This window comes from Oryx dammah, unplaced genomic scaffold (genome assembly GCF_014754425.2).
Source record: "Oryx dammah isolate SB20612 unplaced genomic scaffold, SCBI_Odam_1.1 HiC_scaffold_5, whole genome shotgun sequence".
NCBI classification, from domain to species: domain Eukaryota; kingdom Metazoa; phylum Chordata; class Mammalia; order Artiodactyla; family Bovidae; genus Oryx; species Oryx dammah.
In genome coordinates, this window is record NW_024070189.1 from 78,980,249 (window position 1) to 78,998,892 (window position 18,644).

Below are 18,644 nucleotides of genomic sequence, written 5' to 3' on the forward strand. Positions count from 1 at the left end.
ACATGAAGCTTTATTATTCAAATAAGTATATCATCTTCTTAAACAAATATCTACAAACAAGTAGATAATCGTTGCATCTTGTATTATGGCAGAAATTCCTTAGACCCCCACATGTATCATGATTCCTAAAATCTTTCATTTCTGGGCACTGAAATAATGACCTTCTGAGTACCCTCCAAAATGTCCTTAGTTAGATAAAAATTTAGATGAAGGTCAAAAGAATTGAAGGAAACTAATGGATAGTGATAGAAGTATGCCTCTGAATAAAAGACCTGTTTTTTTTTTCTCTCCATTTTGTCAATTTTTCATTTTTCTACTTTATAATCAAGAAAAGAGTAAACATTTGAGAAAGATGAATGAATGGATGAGCGGATGGGGAAATGGATGGATGCGAAAGTGTTCAGAGGAGGCAGACCCCGTGTCGCTTTATTCTAAGGCAAGATTAAGTTATGTGTGTTTGTGTTTACTTGTTTATCACCAATTTTCTACACCAGTCCACACTCCACTGGACACGTAATATGCATTGTCATATCCCAGTGCCTAACATAACAGGTGATCAGTAAATATTTGTTTAATGAGTAAAGTGTTACCCCCAATGCCTTTTTTTCCCCTCTCTTTTTCATTGCTCAAGCTTCAGGGAGTACAGTGGGCTGTGTAAGGAATAGTAAGTGCCCCAGACGAGGTTGGTTTTTCAGTTGATGACTCTCCAGGAACTGAGCAGCAGGAGAGTTGAGCACTGGTATCAAGCAGAGATCAGTCTGCTAGCACTGGTGACCTCTGTGCGAGCTCATTCCATGTATGTGTCCTGAACTGGGTAACAGAATTCCAAAACATGGTGAGAAATGGGGCTGCTCCAGATATAAATCATAACTAAAAACAATGCATTATGTAGAATTATGTGTATACAAGATACATGCAGTTTAATCTTGCTTTTGTCATTTTTTATATACCTTTTGCATCACCTTGCATAGCTATTCCTGATCAGCTGTGTGAGTGACATTTCACCATCAATTCTCATTGTTTTTTAAAGAGTGTATGTATTAGGGTGAAAAAAAAAGCCATGGTAAAGTACAAAAAATGACCCTTAAAATAGTTATATTAATTTAGAAATTATTGCACAATGTTTGATGCTTTTCCCATGGTCTTTGTTAAAAGTGGGGGAGGGAGGTGCAATCATTTCTCTGGCAGACCCTTTCAAAAATAAATATATATGAAAATGCACTCTTACAGTTCTCTATTCGATCCCTCCTGGAAATTGCATAATTTGGGTATTTGAGAACTGACATAGTTATGCCATTATGGCAGCTATTTAGCAGAGCTCCCTAAATGGAAGAACTCTATAGATTTTTTTTTTTTCAGTATACACACTGATTTACACTTAGTGGTAAAATTGTTACTGACCCTTTAAGTGGAGCTGTCCAAATAGCAATAAATGTCAGTTGATCCTGTTGCTGAAATAGGTAATAGCTAAAAGATCTTGACTAAATCTTCTCGTTTAAAAAAACATGTATAGCATTTCCTGAACAGTTGTGGTCAGGATACACACATACATACACACACACACACACACAGTCAAACCGTTTCATCACTAAATAAAGAAAACTTGATGAAACTGTCTTAACAGTATTGTTGGTGTTCCCAGGTTTTGAAGTACTCTGGATTAGAACCTCCTTGAAGGCAGGGAACTGTGTCTACCTGGTACCCAGCTGTCTTGCCCCCTACTCAGCATCTAAAGTATAGAAAATGCTGGTTGAGTGAAGGAATAGATAAAATGGAGCATTTGCTGACTTCGAATAGCATGTGTATTGGCCTGAATTCTTGGTGGGTGAAATAGGGACCACTCTCATTTCACTTTTGAGTAATAATGCTGGTAAGAAATTTGATGGATGGTTATGACTTTTCAGAATAGTTTATTTGATTGATTGTCTAGCAAACTTCACTTCCTTAATTGTTTTCTACTTTCACAGGCTGTCATTCTGGAAAATGAAGAACTTCCCAAGCTGTTTCTCGATTTCCTAAATGTGCGACATTTGCCCTCTCTACCAAAGACAGAGAGTTGTGGGTAAGAGTTGTTGTTTATCTATTGGACATTAAGTTACTTTGCTGGCCTACCAAATAACCCTAATGATGCCGGAAGGGCCAGCCTGGGCACACCCGTTCTTCTGGCTTGGAACAGCACTCGCTCGCCCCCTACTCGTAGTCAAAGGAATTGCTCTTGAGTCCTCATCTCCATATTGTGGCCGAGGGACCAACTAACTCGGGTTTAGACTTGAGGAATTGACTTTTTAATTATTCTGTTACGTGGAATGGTGTTACATGATGGGAATTATGGCTCTCAATAGCCTGTTCAAGAACTGATATGTTTATCTGTGGGCTTCCCTGGTGGCTCAGCTGGTAAAGAATCTGCCTGCAATACAGGAGACCGTAGCTCCATTCTTGGGTCGGGAATATCCCCTGGAGAAGGGATAGGCAACCCACTCCTGTATTTTTGGATTTCCCTGGTGGCTCAGATGATAAAGAATCCACCTGAAATGAGGGAGACCTGGGTTCGATCCTTGGGTTGGGAAGATCCCCTGAAGGAGGGCATGGCAACCCACTCCAGTACTCTTGCCTGGAGAATCCCCATGGACAGGAGCCTGGCGGACTACGCTTCATGGGGTCACAACAAGTCGGACACAACTGGACAACTAAGGACAGCACATGTTTATTTGTGGATACTTGGGCAAAGTCTATATCCCCTCAACACATTTATTCATGTAAGTTTAAAGCTGTAAATGATCTTAAATATGATTTTACCCAACTCCCTTCATTTTATAGTTGAGCAAACTGAGCCACAGGAATAAAGTGCCTTTCCCCAAATCTCCTGCCTTGTAGCTGGCAGAGCCCAGGCCTCTGGCATAAACTCTTCCCCTGCCTCCCCACTGCCTCCCTCAAGAACTTCTGAATGCAGAGCTGCATATCCTAATCTCTCTCTACCAAGAAACCAGACATTTGATATCATCAGCAATCAAGGAAAGTTCTTCCGAAGAGTTAACTCTGAACCAAGCCACTCACTCAGCTCTGGGTACCTGTGATAATCTCACCTCCAAAGGCCATCAGCAACACCCCTGACATATTAGATCTATTCATTCAGAACTCCATCATCACAGACTCTCTGCAGATCCAAGTTGGGGAGAGTGTTGTATCCATTTTCTTGCTGTTTCCAGACCTGCCTGAAGGACCCACACTAGCTACAGGATGTTTAAGCTAACCACACCCAAAGGCAGGTTAAACCCCAGCCATCTGCTGGTTGAGAAGGCACTGAGGCCTGTCACAGCTCCCTCACTGGCAGCGTTCACTCAGAGTCACTTTTCAGTGACCTCAGAACAAGAACCATATACCCCACTCACCAAAACACGTACATGGCCGGTGTATTCCTGTTTCAACTTGGTGCATTTGCTGGGAAGTTGGGCTTCATATGTGGCTATGTATTTTTAAGTAGCGGGAATGAAGTCAGTGAAGTCTTTTCTCCATGATATAAGTCCAAAAGCAAAATTGTAGGATTTTTGAGTGATCTTCTTCAGGAAAACTGAAATATAAGAATATTACCATCTTAGGATTCCTTAGGAGGAGGCATCAGCCATGCTGTGACTCTGTGAAAATACCAGTCTCTTTCTTAAAATGTCTGCCAATTTAGAGCTCTAAGAATACTAGCTATATCTTCCCTTGTTAGCATAAGCACTGACCGAGCTTTTATAGTCTTTTTCTTTTCTTTTCAAAAAAATTTAGGTCTTTTGATGAGACAGAATCTGAAGAGTCAAGGTAAGAACAAATACCAGTCAATCAGGAGTTATACAAACCGAGAATAGGACTATGGTTTTGTTAAATGTTTCATTACCATCATCTAAATCTTTGGTAGAAAATTCATTTTAAAATGACAGATCTTTGATGGGGAGTTAGAGAAGTAGCCAGTTCTATTTAAGGGTGGAGGAATAAAACCCTGCATTGTTTCATACATGAAATAAGAATACTATTTCATCAATAGTTGTACTACAAGATTTCAAAAAGTAAAACACTTTGCATCAGTGATTTATTGTATATCTGCTTCCGATTCCACAAAGACATGAACGGAAGATGAGCGCACCGCTGGTGATTTGTTCCTCCAGCTCTGCTTGCTATTATTCACCCACACCGTTAGATACATGAACCTTGAGATGTCCCCGCACAGCAGTTTGATCCCCTCAAAGCTAGTTTGTAGTGTTTTCTGTTTACCGTCGTCCCCTGATGCTGACATGCCTGTTCTTGACCTTTCCAGCAAACTGTCCCACCAGCCGGTGCTGCTGTTCCTCAGGGATCCATACGTCTTGCCTGCAGCCAGCGGTAATCAAACCTGTCATCTGCTAACAGCTCTTTACTGATCTGACCCTGCACCACATAAACCACGTTTTTAATACAGGTCTAACAGAGTGACATTGGTCCAGGGCTTAATAATCTGCCAATAAACCAGTGCTCTTGGTGTAAGAGACATTCAGAATTTTAATTGGGGCAGGCCTTTCAGGAGGAAATGTAATTTTTCTTTCTCTCTCTCCAGGCTGTTTTGAATTAGAGTGATAAGGGGGTAAAGGTATTAATTTGGGGGATGGTGTTATTTTGGACTATGCCAGTTTTTATTCAGATGCTAGGGTTTGAATCCAAGGCCCTGGTCCTTTTTTTTTTTTTTTTTTTTAATGCTTCTTTCCCAAAGCTGTGTATATACATTGCATGTGTCTCCATTTCCATTTAGATTACAGCATCTTTGACAGTCAAATATATCTTTTTAAAGGTTGTGTGTTTAAGTATAAGGGATCAATTTAAGCGTAATGTCATATTTTAGCCCAAGTCCTTTCTTTGTGCCAAGAAATTTAAATTATTCAGAGTCCCTCTCAAAGTGTTCTGATATTCAACTCTTTGTGAGTATATTCTCAGACATTGTCTCATTTAATTTCCTTAACCACCTTAGGAAACTGGCAGGGCAGTTATCATCATTGGATCTTGAGAAAAGTGGATCTCAGAGAGGTCCCTGGCTTGCCTTGTTTCATAGGTCTGGAGGGTGGATCTCTTTTTGCCTAATCTCTCCTTCTGTGCTTTCTGTACAGAGTGGATTTGCAGCCTTTGTTTCTGCGAGTAACTAAATAGCATAGCAGCTAAATAGCAGTAGGTAGATTATCTGTGGACGCCTTTCCTACATTCTGGCAATAAAACCTTATCCCCAGAAGGGACTGTTCTCTTGTGCTTGAGTCAGCCACTTGCTGTCCATTTAAAGAAGCCTGGCTCAGACACACCCCTGCTCTGTGGAGGACCATTCTAGAAGAAAGCTGCCTTTTGTCATGTGACAGTATACACATATGGTCTTGTAATAGTATTTTCCCTATAAAATTCTTTCAGTGAGGAATAATTACCTTTCTTTAGCACTTACTTCTAATGTGCACCAAATATATCTGGTGTGTTAGGTTGATATTATGTTAACAAGATGTTACATTTAACAAATACTCACTATGTAGCCTAGTCTAGAGTACATGGGCAGTGATTTATAAAGTAGTCTTTCTAGCTTTTAACAGTGGTTCCACAAGCTCTCTCCCCAGGTATTGTTTCTGCTCAGATATTTTGTGCTTTTGACTGAAATTCCTAGAAAAGTGTGGAGAGTAGAGTGATCACCATGGACTAGAGTAGCCAGTTTGCTAGAAGAGGGAAGGTATTTTGTGGTCTTTGAACTCGATTCATCCAGGTTGTTAAGTAGCATGTGCTATGCACTTGGCTTGACCATGAAGAACTTTCTGGGAAGGAGTATCAGGGGCAAAAGTCCGAAGCTGGAAAGAGTTAAAAAGTATGGCTCATTGGTAGAATGTTGATATAGTGGAATGACTTGCACCGAGAGGGAATGTCTGCTTGAGAGTAAGTGAAAATCATGAATTTGATGTAAGGAATGGAACCAGGTGTGAGAGAGCCAGTCACTAAATCTCCTCTCATGGAACTTTGGCTAGACCCGTGTCATAAATCAGATTCCTGTTGTCTTAGAGGTATTATACCAGTGATGCATTCTTGCAGCTCTTTAGCACTTAAAGATAAATTTTACTTGTGTTCCATATTCACATTGTATGGCTTCTTAACAAAATGTTGAGGTTACTTTTCTAGAGGATACAGAATCTGGAAATACTTTCACACAGACACTGAGACCCATAAAGTCAGAGGAGTGTCTGTCTTTAAAATTTTGGCAGTTAAGCACTGTCCTCTTCTAAAATGCTAAAAATAAAGCATTATTCCCTTAGCATGTGATTTTTGGCCTTTGTTTAGGTTTTTCTGGGGAATTCCTAATAACTCTTGTCCAGGTCCCCAGGGCCAGCTGTGTGACTACTCTCTGTGGGCTTTCTCAGCCCTCCTCTTCCTTGACCCCTCAACTTTAGCCACTGGTGACCACATTCCCTGTCTTCAAACAGCACCTCCTCTTGGCTTTCCCACCTTTCTGCTCTTCTTCCTGGTTCTGGCAGCTCTCCTGAAGGCTCTCCTAGACTCTCTGTTCTTCTACTTTTACTTTCTTTGGAACAGTCTCCTCCTTGCTGTGGCCTTGATGACCTTGAGTGTACAGCTGAGTCACAGTATTATTTTTCCATCTGAACCCTCTGAGCCCCAGACTTGCGCCATGGTTGACATGGCCCTCCACGGGCTGTCCCTGGCTCATGTTTCTGCTGGGACGCCCTCACACACTGATCCAGCCACACTGCAGTTCTTCCTGGGTCCCGGATGTAGTGAACTCTCCCTTCAGGGTGCTTGCCATTTCTTCTTTCTCGAACCCTCTTCTCATTCTCACACAATGTTGGCCTTCTCCTTTTTCAGGTCCAACTTCAGGGAGCCTTTGCTGATTCTCCTTTTGAGTAACCTCCAAGAGCCCCTCCACCCTGTTTATTTTTTTTTATAAGCTTCACAATATCAGAATGTTTCTAAAAATAAATGAAAACCAACAAAAATAACAACAAAACCTACCCTAAATCACATTCCTTCTCATCACCTCTCAGCGAGAAGCAAAGGCAAGGGCAGTTTTCTGAGTAACTCAAGCAGTCATGGAGTAATTAACTGCTTGTGTATTAGAGATATTTTAAAACACATTTTGTTTGTTTATTCACTTATCTCCCTAACTAACATGTAAGTTCCAGGGCTTAGGCAAGCACTGTTACTTATATCCCCAGTAATTAGGCAGCGTCTGGTATGTCATAATAGCTGGGACAGATGATTGGATGGCATCACTGACTCAATGGACATGGGTTTGGGTAGACTCTGGGAGTTGGTGATGGACAGGGAGGCCTGGTGTGCTGCGGTTCATGGGGTCACAAAGAGTCAGACACGACTGAGTGATGAACTGAACTGAACTAAGCCCTGTGCCAATTTCAGGTCCAAGCACTTTGTTTCATTCACCGATTTTTACAATGACCTATTCAGTAGGTACTGTTGTGAAATCCTTCACTAGTCCCATCAAATCCATCGCCACCTTGCTCCTGACTGCTGTCTGAATGTCAACCACAGACAACTTTTCAAAACGATTAATTTCTGTCTCACTTTGTTTAACGTCCCTCCATAGCTTCTCCTTGTTTTTCAGATAAAGCCAGATTTCCTGTCCCTTCTTAGCAGGCTTGAATTTTCCCCCTGCCCTCACTGAGGCCACTCCTCTTGCTACCTTAGCCTTCATGCATGTCTCTGAACCCTCCACAGGGCACCCACCTGCCTCAGACTTCACAGCTGGTCAGCTCCCTCTCCCAAGCCTTCTCCTCTAAGAGCCTCTCTGTTCCCCTGATGAGGTCCAATGTCCTTGTAAGTGGTTTTATGTAGTGGGTCCTCTGTACAGGTTGAATTAATAAGTGAACATACTTAGGGATCTCTTGCTTTCCTCATATAAGAACTACATTTATGTAAATCCTGGGTATAATTATGTGTAGATGTGATAGACTGGTTCCCTGTTCAATTTATCCATTCATGTCTTACCTACTCTGATAACTAAAATGTGATACAACAGAAACTACACCTCTGAATTTCCTTTGTGTCTCTTATAAAAATGGAGCTGATTTTTCAAGTTTGACAGAGGGGGCCTTTTGTCAGAGATTGGCCCTTTTACATTAGGAAGACAGGCTCGTCCTCCTGCTCTCTAGAAACTAGCATAATAGAACAAGCAGATTCAAGACACCTTGGGCTAAATGCTGCTGTAAACCACAATGGAAAAACTGCCGCAAAGTATTCCCAGTAGAAATCTTAGAATTCCTTCAAGTATATTGAGATTTTGTTAGAAATTGAATTGCCAGTGTAATCTATCTTCCTTGTGAGAAAACATTCAGATAAAGAGCTGGGGCCTGGCAGCATTAACCATTAGAACATCCCTTAAATCAATAAGCTACAAATCTGGCCGCACATTCCTGCAACTCACAGTGGTACCCTCAAGTGACTCGAGGCCAAAGCAGCATGTCTGATGTCACATCTGAAACAAGGGCAAACTGTAGGATGATACACACCCCTAAGTTATGCCTAGGCCTTACCTTGTTGTGTTCTGCAAAATGCACGTATGTTTCATTGATGTGCATAAGAAAAGCAGTTTTCCTTTTGTTTTTCAGATTTTCCAAATGTGGTTATTGAAGGAGTTCTCCATGGGATATTTTACCCTCATCTACAGCCCAGGTAGAAATCCTCCATGGCTAGAAGAAGCTGAAGCACGTTTCGAAGTCGTAGTCAAGGAAATCGATAACCTACCAAATTAACCTAAACTCTATGACATAACGGCTCTCTCTCACTAGTGGTAAAATTCACAGTCCCAGCTTAATTCAGAGCAGGGACATTTCCATTAGAATGGTGCTTTTAAAAATAGAAACCGAACTGGGGCAGTGCTGAGGTTAAGGCCAAGTGTTTAAGAAGTAGAATGTAGCTGCCAATTTAGAAACCCCAGGAAAAGAAGACTAAAGAAGCTCTTTGGGACCTCCAAGTGTAGCAAAACAGTTCCTCTCCACTTCAATCACACCATTTGCTAATTGAAAATCTTACCCTGAATCATTGTGAGACTGATCAGCTTTGGTAGCTTTTTTGGTTCAGATTCTATGACACACTAATCTTTTCATCGTGAGATTTTTTTTCTCAGCCAGTGATAGATAACATTCTGAAATGCTGGCACCAGGAGAGCATTACAGAAACACAGTGCTAAATGTGAGGAAGGAACTAAACTGGACATGAAATTATACTGACCGTACTAGGGCATTTTAAAAATCATGGCATTTTAATTTGCATTACAGTGGAATTGCATCATATGCAGGGATTCGCTTCTAATGTCAGCACATAAGATAGAACGGGGGTCTCAAGATTATCCTTGAAAGCCCTTTAGAATGGTGCCATATTGGAAATCTCCATTCACCACAGCCAGTTTTTCCTCCCGTGTTGGAAGAGATAACTGTTGAAGATAACTATTGAAAACCAATTAAAGTTGTTAGTGTTTGTTCAGGCACTATTCTGTAGAAGAAACACATGCCTTTAAACACTAGAATTATACTTACCCTTGCAAGATGCTTGCCCTATAAAAGATAAATGTGAACTGACAGTGACTGAGGGAACACCAGATTGACAATACTCATCTTGGTTTACTCAAGGGCATCATTGAATCATTGATACTTCATTGAAAAGGTGGTATAGTTGCCGGATTGATTGTTATTTTCCTTATTGCTTATCATTTCCTTTTCACTGACCTCATATTTTGTATTAATATAAATTAAATGGTTTTATGATGCACCTCCACTGTTCATCTTACATTCAGATTTTGTCTAATAAAGGATAAAATCATATATGCAGACTGTATATGTGTGCTATATTTGGCATTTCCTTGAAAACTAATTAATAGCTAGCCTATTTATGATTATTAGCTTAATAAGCTTCTGTGTAGGAGAAAAATATTTAAATTCAAAACGAATAAGTAAATCATGGTTTTTGACTAAGCTCTAAACATACAGGGTTAAAGCTTGCTGCAAATTCTATGTATTTATCCTAGATGTGTGACAACATGGGAAAGAAAGTAAGAACTGAATAGGTAAGTGTCCTCAACCAAAACTGACTGAAGAGTCAAGTGTTGGAGATACTTTTTAAATGCTTTTGTTATTAGCTATTTTGAGTTAAATAAAAAGGAAGAACCCAAAGTATCTGAATCTGTCTCCTATTGCTAGGATGTTATAATGGAGACACAAGCTGTGTCTTTTCTTTTTTCACACATGCACACATACACACTTCTCTCATATTCACATAAACATATATTTCTAATCCAACAAGGTAAAAGTTAAATTACCTCACCTATTAAGCCAGTAGATATGCATTAAATAATTTATTTGCCAAGATAGTAAGAATTAAAAAAAAAAAAAGATCAACCCTCATTGGTGACACACTACTGAAGGAATCTTTTGTGAGAATTAAAATCTTTTTTAGTGATTGACTTTCATTTTTAATTTAATTTAAATGTTTACTATGTCATTTCATATTTCATTTCAATTCCATTACAGGAAATAGAAACCACAACTACAGTAGGTGTTTTAAGCAGAATGGAATCATAAACAGTGCTTACAGAATCTTTTAGAAGGATGCAGGGAATGACCTCCTGTGGGCCTCTAGGCACAGTTTGCAGAATGCCCCAGCAATTTCCAGTACCCTCCGTCCAGGGAAGCTACAACCTCTGTCTTAAGGAATTCAGGGAGCAGAGAGGCTGCTATGGAAGGTCTTGAGGTCAAAAACAGCACATGTAGTTGTGATCCAGGGATCAGCACATAGATTCGGGAGGTGTCTGTTACCACCATAACTGCCTCGTGGCAGCACCCAGGAAGCTGGTGACCGGGTACAAGAACAAGTGTCCAGCTGCCACCACCTGCACCGTGGTTGCCTCTCAACACCCATGGCCTTGCTTGTCAGCAGCCACAGCACAGAGCAGCAGGATGATAACATTCACCCAGTTCCATCTTGTCTATTGCGCATGAAAGCACATGCAGTTGGCAGAACCTTCTTGATCCCCAGCTTCAAGGGAGTCTGGGAAGGAGTTGAAACTTCCTGGTCTCAGCAGCTCAGAAATGCACGTTGGAAAGAGGATGGAATGGATTTCCACAGTCAAAATTTTAATAAAAACACATAAAAAGATAGATAAAAAGAAAAATCTTCTCCCATCCTATCTCCTCGACTCCCAGTTTCCTTCCCAGAGACACCACTGTATTTGGTTTATGTGTGTACTTTCAGAAATTCTCATCCACAGGCAAGCAAATACTGTATATTTAGTGTACATAATATTCTCCTATTTCTCCATTTTTGTAAGATGGATTTTTTATATCATGGATTCATAGCCAGTAAAGAAGTAAAGAGTACGGGGAAGAAAAGAGAATAAAGAAAAGGAAAAGAAGCCCTCTTACCACTTAGGCCAGGATATAGAGACAGCCCTCACACTGCCTCTTCCCCTAGTTCTTGGATTTGGTGCTTTGCTTGGGGCTGGTCTCAGAATGGTTCCTCCCTGCCCATTGCTGTTTCACGCAGTGCCTTTCTCAGACCTAACCTCTGCCATCTGGCCAATTTGCATATGGCAGCCCTGATATCCTTTCTCTTGGTGTCCTTCCTTCTCCTCCTCCTCTCCACCATTTCAAACAGCAGGCTGTGTATACAGTCCCAACAGCACTGTGGCCATCACCACACAGTAAATTCTTCAGTCACTTCACTTTGAGAAGTGTATAAGTCTTACGATCACAGTTTAGTAACAACAATTGTTCCTAAATTGTCAGCTTGGTCAATTGATAATGGCTGTCTACAGTGCTCAGGTAAGGATTCTGACTCACCCAGCAGAGTGGATACTATCCGAAACAAGCAGAAAATAACAAGTGTCAGCAACGATGCAGAGACCTGGAAACCCTTATACGTTGCTAGTAGGAATGTCAAACGGTGCAAACTCTGTGGAAAATAGTATGGCAGTTCTTTAAAAAATTAAAGTTACGATATGATCTAGCAATTCCGCTTCTGGATATATACCAAAGAAAAAAGTGAAAGCAGGGACTTGAACAGTTATTTCTACAACCAAGTTACAAATGAGTTTCACAATAACCAAAAGGTGGAAGCAACCCAAGTGTCCACTGATGGATGGACGGATAAAATGTGGCCTATACATACAGTGAATTATTCCACCTTAAAAAGGAGGGAAATTCTGACACCAGCTACAACATGGATAAATCCTGAAGACATTATGCTAAGTGAAGTCAGCCAGCCACGAAAGGACAACTGCTGTATGATTCCACTTATTTGAGGTACCTAGAATAGTCAAACTCCTAGAAACAGAAAATAGAGTGGTGGTTGCCAGGGGCTGGGGGTGGGGAGAGATGGGGAGTTAGTGGGTTTCAGTTGGGGAAGGTAAAGTTCTGAAGATGGGTGGTGATGATGGTCGTTGCACAGTGGTGTGAATGCACTTAATGCCACTGTAAAAAAAAAAAATCATTAAAACGGTAAATTTTATGTCATGTATTTTACCAACAGTTCTTTTAGAATAGACTCAGTGAGTAAGGGTGTGGCAACCAATTAGTGATGTTTATCAAGGGTGCTGTTCTCATATCCCTGGTAACCTATGAGATTCTAAACATAATAGTTCTGAACCAGAGATGTGCGTCAGAATCACCTAAAGCTGAATCAGTAAATCGGGGAGGTGGCGGGTGAGTGCCTGTCCATGGGTACTGAGAGAAACTTCCCAGTTGATTCTGACACATACTTAGGTTAGGAACCACTGTTGACGCTTTGAGAGTGTGAGATGGTTTATGAACTCCCCTTCTTTGGTGATTATTGACTCTCCTACCTCCTGCAGAATCTACTATGAAACAAATGAAGATTTAGCTCTCCTAGTATTGCATGTAGCCATGGGGTGGAAGGGCTTATCTCTGTTCATTCTGGCTGCGGTAACAGAAATAGCATAGACTGGATGGCTTATAAACAACAAATATTTATTTCTCTCAGTTCTGAACTCTGGGAAGTACAAGGTCAGGGCACATGTGGTATCTAGTAAGGGGCTCTGTTTTCCCTGTGTGCTTATGTGCTGGGGAATTTACCAGGGATCTCTCTGGGGCCTCTTTCACAAAGGCACTAATCCCTAGTCACCTCCCAAAGGCCCCACCTCCAAACACCATCACTTAGGGAATTTAATTTCAGCATATTAATTTGGGGGAGTGGGTGTGGACCCAAACATTCAGTCTATAGCAGGATTCTTTGAAGAAGCAGAGAGGATGACATATAAGTTTGGGTAGTGGTCTCGACTGACAGTATATAATGAATATATTCATTTATTCATCCACTCTTTAAATGAAATTACATCATGGTGTTAGCTATCTAAAGAATAGAGAGACATAATCCTTGTTTTCTAGAATTTTTAGCCGTTTATGAGGGAGTATCTTTCCATTTAACTGAACTGGATATAAGGTTCAGTGATTAAAACTATCTTCTCCAGTCTAACTCAGCTTTGAAATGATCATTTTTCATCTCGGCTTTGTTCCAGTTTTCATCCTTGATGATAATGATAGATTTCGAATTCAGCAGCAGAAACCCAGGAAAATAACAGACAGTAACTCAAAACAGAAAATTCTGCAACATTTATGTTTTCTGTCCATGAAGATGCAGAGTGACCGTCTGGATTCTGAGGGTGAAGAGGTGTTTATTTTTGTGTGGGAGGGAGGAGGGCACGTTGAAATGTTGTCTTTGGAGTTCACATAATTGACTAAAGAAAAATGTTGTTTCATATTCTCAGAGTATAATTGCAAGTCTGACCTATAAGACGTGAGACATTTTCAGTCTTCTTTTACTTGAACATCAGCCATGGTGCCATCAACAGTGTCTCCAGCTCTGATCATCTCTTCCCTTAGATGCTCTCATGTACTGAGCACCTCTGGGGGTCACCTGTTGTGATACTAAGGCTTTTCATACTTGATTTCATTATAACTTGACACAGCTTTTACAAGCTTTTATAGAAGAAGAAACTGAAGATCAGAGAGATTAGTAAGTAACTAACACGATAAAGCACTAATCTGGGCTAAGTTCTGTCCATGGATTGTCCCATAAAAGCCTTCCAGCATCTTCCTGAGGTGTGTGGTCTTATTTTTCCATTCTACAGTGAAAAAAATGAAGGCTAGAAAGGCACAACAGCTTGACTAAGGTCACCAGGTTATAAAAGGAATCAGGATTTGCACTAATCATCCACAAAATTCAGGCTCACTCTCTCCCCCATCAGTTTCCCATTAGAACTGTTTTTTAAAAAACTGTAATGTGCATTTTTGAATCACATTTGAATCCGTAAGTCAGAAAAGTGCTGTTGCTCGTATTTCTACCCTACATTATAAATCAGTGCTTTTCCATCTCCCTTGATTAAACCGAGGGAGTGCTCTTGGTTTAATGAGTGCTCCATGCCCTTGGCTGCAGCATCCTCTTGGGCCTCTCTCTTCCCACTTTCACTGTAGCCTGTCCTTCACACAAGTGAAAGTGAAAGTGAAGTCGCTCAGTCGTGTCCGACTCTTTGCGACCCTGTGGACTGTAGCCCACTAGGCTCCTCAATCTGTGGGATTCTCCAGGCAAGAATATTGGAGTGGGTTGCCATTTCCTTCTCCAGGGGATCTTCCTGACCCAGGGATCGAACCCAGGTCTCCTGCATTGCAGGCAGACGCTTTAACCTCTGAGCCACCAGGGAAGCTCTCACACAAGAGCCAGAGCCATCTTTTTGACATGTCCATTGGGTCACGTCACTCGCTTGCTCAAAATTATCCAGTCACTTCCATCCCCACTTAAAATGGAAACTCCTACCACCCTCTCCAAGCTCCTCACCCTCCTCTTCCTGGTACTTCCTGGTGACGCTAGCCTTTCTGTTCCCAGGACTCGCCAACCTTGGTTCTTGCCCAAGCCCTTTGACCCTGCTAGTCTCTCCCTGAAACATTTATCTCAACAGAAGGCTGGCCCACTATCACCTATTAGGTCTCAGCTTAGCAGCACGCCAGGCCTCCCTGTTCATCACCATCTCCAGGAGTTCACTCGGACTCATGTCCATCGAGTCCATGATGCCATCCAGCCATCTCATCCACGGTCGTCCCTTTCTCCTCCTGCCCCCAATCCCTCCCAGCATCAGAGTCTTTTCCAATGAGTCAACACTTCACATGAGGTGGCCAAAGTACTGGAGTTTCAGCTTTAGCATCATTCCTTCCAAAGAAATCCCAGGGTTGATCTTCAGAATGGATTAGTTGGATCTCCTTGCAGTCCAAGGGACTCTCAAGAGTCTTCTCCAACACCACAGTTCAAAAGCATCAATTCTTTGGCGCTCAGCCTTCTTCACAGTCCAACTCTCACATCCATACATGACCACAGGAAAAACCATAGCCTTGACTAGACGGACCTTAGTCGGCAAAGTAATGTCTCTGCTTTTGAATATGCTATCTAGGTTGGTCATAACTTTTCTTCTAAGGAGTAAGCGTCTTTTAATTTCATGGCTGCAGTCACCATCTGCAGTGATTTTGGAGCCCAAAAAAATAAAGTCTGACACTGTTTCCACAAAGAGTCGGACACGACTGAGCGACTGAACTGAACTGAACTGAACTAGATCTTATGTAGCACCCCAGTTCTGACTTTGCCCCCTTCTCTCAGAGCACACTGGTACCATCTTCATCTGTTAATTTGTTTAATGTCTTTCTCCCCAGGGAAGCTGAGGAGAGCTGCATGAGGGCAGGGGCAGCATCTGACTTGTTTACCCTATTTCTCAGTGCAGAGATGGGTAGATCCCAGGACCGCTGTTGAAGGAGTAGGTGGCCAGCAGCCTGCGTTCCCATCCCATCACCCAGCTCAGAGCTGGCTATGTGTGCGTCATGGCAGGGCCTTCAGAAATGTTTGTGGCGTATGTAAATGACCTTGACCTTGCAGTCAGGATTTGCTAACATTTTCCCAGAATCATTTGCATAAATATTCATTACCTCCTGTTTGTTCTAAAACTGTTTTTCTACACTTTGCTCACCAATTTGATACAAGTTCTAATGGCTCGAATGATTTCTTAAGAGTCTGTCATTTACAAATGCATTAATAACCTAATTCAGTGATTAAAAACCATGGTTTTGTGACATCTCAGGGCAGTGGTTTTCAAAGTTCAGACCTTGGATCAGCAGCATCAGCATCACCTAAGAACTCGTTGGAAGTACACATTCTCAGGCCCTTCCCTGGACCCTTGGAGAGTGGGACCCAGAAATCTAACAGGCCTTCCAGGTGATTCTGACGTGCACTAAAGTTTGAGAGCCACAACCCTTCATGCTGCATATTTTTTTCAATGCTTGAACTTTTTTTTTAACTGAAAAAAACACAAGACTTCTAGGAGGAGCAGGCACAAAATCAGACAATGCCAGATGGTCACTACAAAAGGCTGATGACACCTTTAAGACACCAGCCCATTAGCAGCTCAACAAAACCAAAAACGTATTTTAAATGTAGTCAAAGAGAAGAGATATCTTACACTTAGAAGCTATTTTCTTTTACATGAGCTTTCATATCTTGGTATCATAATTTTTTTCATCACATAAGGCATCATGATGTTGTTCTAAATCTGTGATATCTTTAAATGTGAATCTGAGTAAACTTGAATCCTTGACTTCACGGAATTTGTAGAATAATGTGATATTAGAGGGATAAATAACCCCCCAAATGTGTCAATGTGAAGTGTGCTACATGCTATAAAGGAAAAATAAAGAGGTTTACTTATGTGCAGGGAAGATATCTAATTTAGCTTTGGGCAGGTCAGGAACCTTCTCTGAGGTAGTGATACTGAAGTAGAGACATACGGATGTTAAGAGGCATTACCTGACAAGAACTGGGGGGAGGGGGGTGTCATAGAGACATCAGCAGGTTCCACAGCCCAAATGAGGAGAGAGCATCAGTCAAGGTTCCCAGGGAAAGCTGGTGAGTTAGAAAGACAGTGAGGGGCTGGGGCTGGATCCCACAGGGCCCTCCTTGCGATGTGGAGGAGTTTGGTTTACAGCCTATGTGCCATGGGAAACAACTGACTGGTGTTACACAGGAGGGATATTTTATTTTATTCAGCTTTATTGAGGTATAATTGACAAAAGAGTTATTTGTTTTGGGTTTTTATACCCATTTATTTTTCTTGATCAGGCTCTGAAATTTTTAAAAATAAGAATTTTTACAAATCCTTCAACTCAGAAGCATCAGCAAACAATATGTAATTTAGAATAAGGTATATGGTGTATCACACTTGATCTGATTTATTCTTAAAAGCTCATTCTTGGCCACCTGTGGAGAATGGACTGACTGGACAGGTGAAGGATCGGAAGCAGAGAAGCTGTTAGGGGGCCACTTGGATAACTTGGATGAGAAGTGGCCTATTTTAGGGGGGGTGGCTGTGGAGAGAGTGAGACGGATATTCAATATGTATCGAAGAGCTACCCATGAACTTGCTGATAGGCATGGATGTGGAAGGTAAAAGGAGGGGAGAAAGAAGTTGGTAAGAGGGGTTGATTGGAATAATTGGTTGGACGATAGTGCCTTTCATTGATCTTGGAATGGGAGGTTGGGACCTGCTATAGATTGAACATTTGGGGCCCCCACCCCACCCAAGGACTTCCCTGCTGGCTCAGATGGTAAAGAATCTGCCTGCAGTGTTCGGTCCCTGGGTTGGGAAGATCCCCTGGAAGAGGGCATGGCAATCTACTCCAGTATTCCTGCCTGGAGAATTCCATGGACAGAGGAGCCTGATGAGCTACAGTCTGTGGGGCTGCAGAGTCAAGACACAACTGAGTGACTAACACCCCCACCCAAATGCATACGTTGAAACCTAGTCCCCAGTATGATGGTATTTGGGAATGAGGCTTTAGAAGGTGATCAGTTCTCAAGTGTGGGGAATTCACTTGTCTCTTTTGCCATGTGAGGACACAGCAAAAAGATGGCAGTCTTGGAACCAGCAAGAGGGCATTTGCCAGACTCCAAATCTGCTGGTGCCTGCCTCTTGGATCCCAGTCTCCAAAATGGTGAGAAATAGCCATGTGTTGTTTACAAGCCCCGCACCTCCCACTGGTCCATGATGTTGTGTTGCAGCAGCCTGAACTAACATAAGACCCCTATCCCCAGGGAGCCCCAGGTTCCTGGATAAATCCTCTGCCAGGTCTTGGTGGCTCCTGGTTTGCCGGTTAGTGTCTGCCTAAGCATGGAGGCAAAACTAGATGCAACATCGATTCAGCGACAGAAGGAAACTAAGCTAGATTTCCCTCATTGCGGTGATAGATTTATGCTGCTGACCTATCTCTAACTTCATGCCCAGTTCACAAGGGTCAGGAATATGCTCCAAAGCAGGAACAAAGCCAAGCACAGAGAGCAGTGACTTTGACCACAAAGGACTTCCTGTTGCTGCCTAACTGGGTTTACACATGGTGAGTTGTGTGATTGTGCAGTTTTCTCAACGAGCTACATAAATGGCCCAACAAATGAGGATTCAAGTGAAAGGTTTCCAAAGTGGACACCATGACGTCCCAGCATAGTACCTACAACTCAAGAGAGAGTGGTTTCTCATTGCTTCTCAGGTCAAATCCGCAGTGCTTAGTGGAGGACTTGGCTTCACCGACTGCCAGCAGCTTGGCTTG

General features: G+C 41.9%; 1 protein-coding gene across 1 annotated transcript in view; it reads left to right on the forward strand.

Moving 5' to 3' along the window:
• SNX24 (sorting nexin 24) overlaps window positions 1-10,370 on the forward strand; it is a 171,809-nt gene extending 161,439 nt beyond the window's left edge. The window contains exons 4-7 of the mRNA XM_040241713.1: window positions 1,968-2,062; window positions 3,769-3,801; window positions 4,295-4,359; window positions 8,610-10,370. Of these exons, the coding sequence (XP_040097647.1) occupies window positions 1,968-2,062; window positions 3,769-3,801; window positions 4,295-4,359; window positions 8,610-8,677 (261 nt within the window). The 3' untranslated portion in view covers window positions 8,678-10,370. The remainder of the gene's footprint in view (window positions 1-1,967; window positions 2,063-3,768; window positions 3,802-4,294; window positions 4,360-8,609) is intronic.
• Window positions 10,371-18,644: the final 8,274 nt, after the last annotated feature.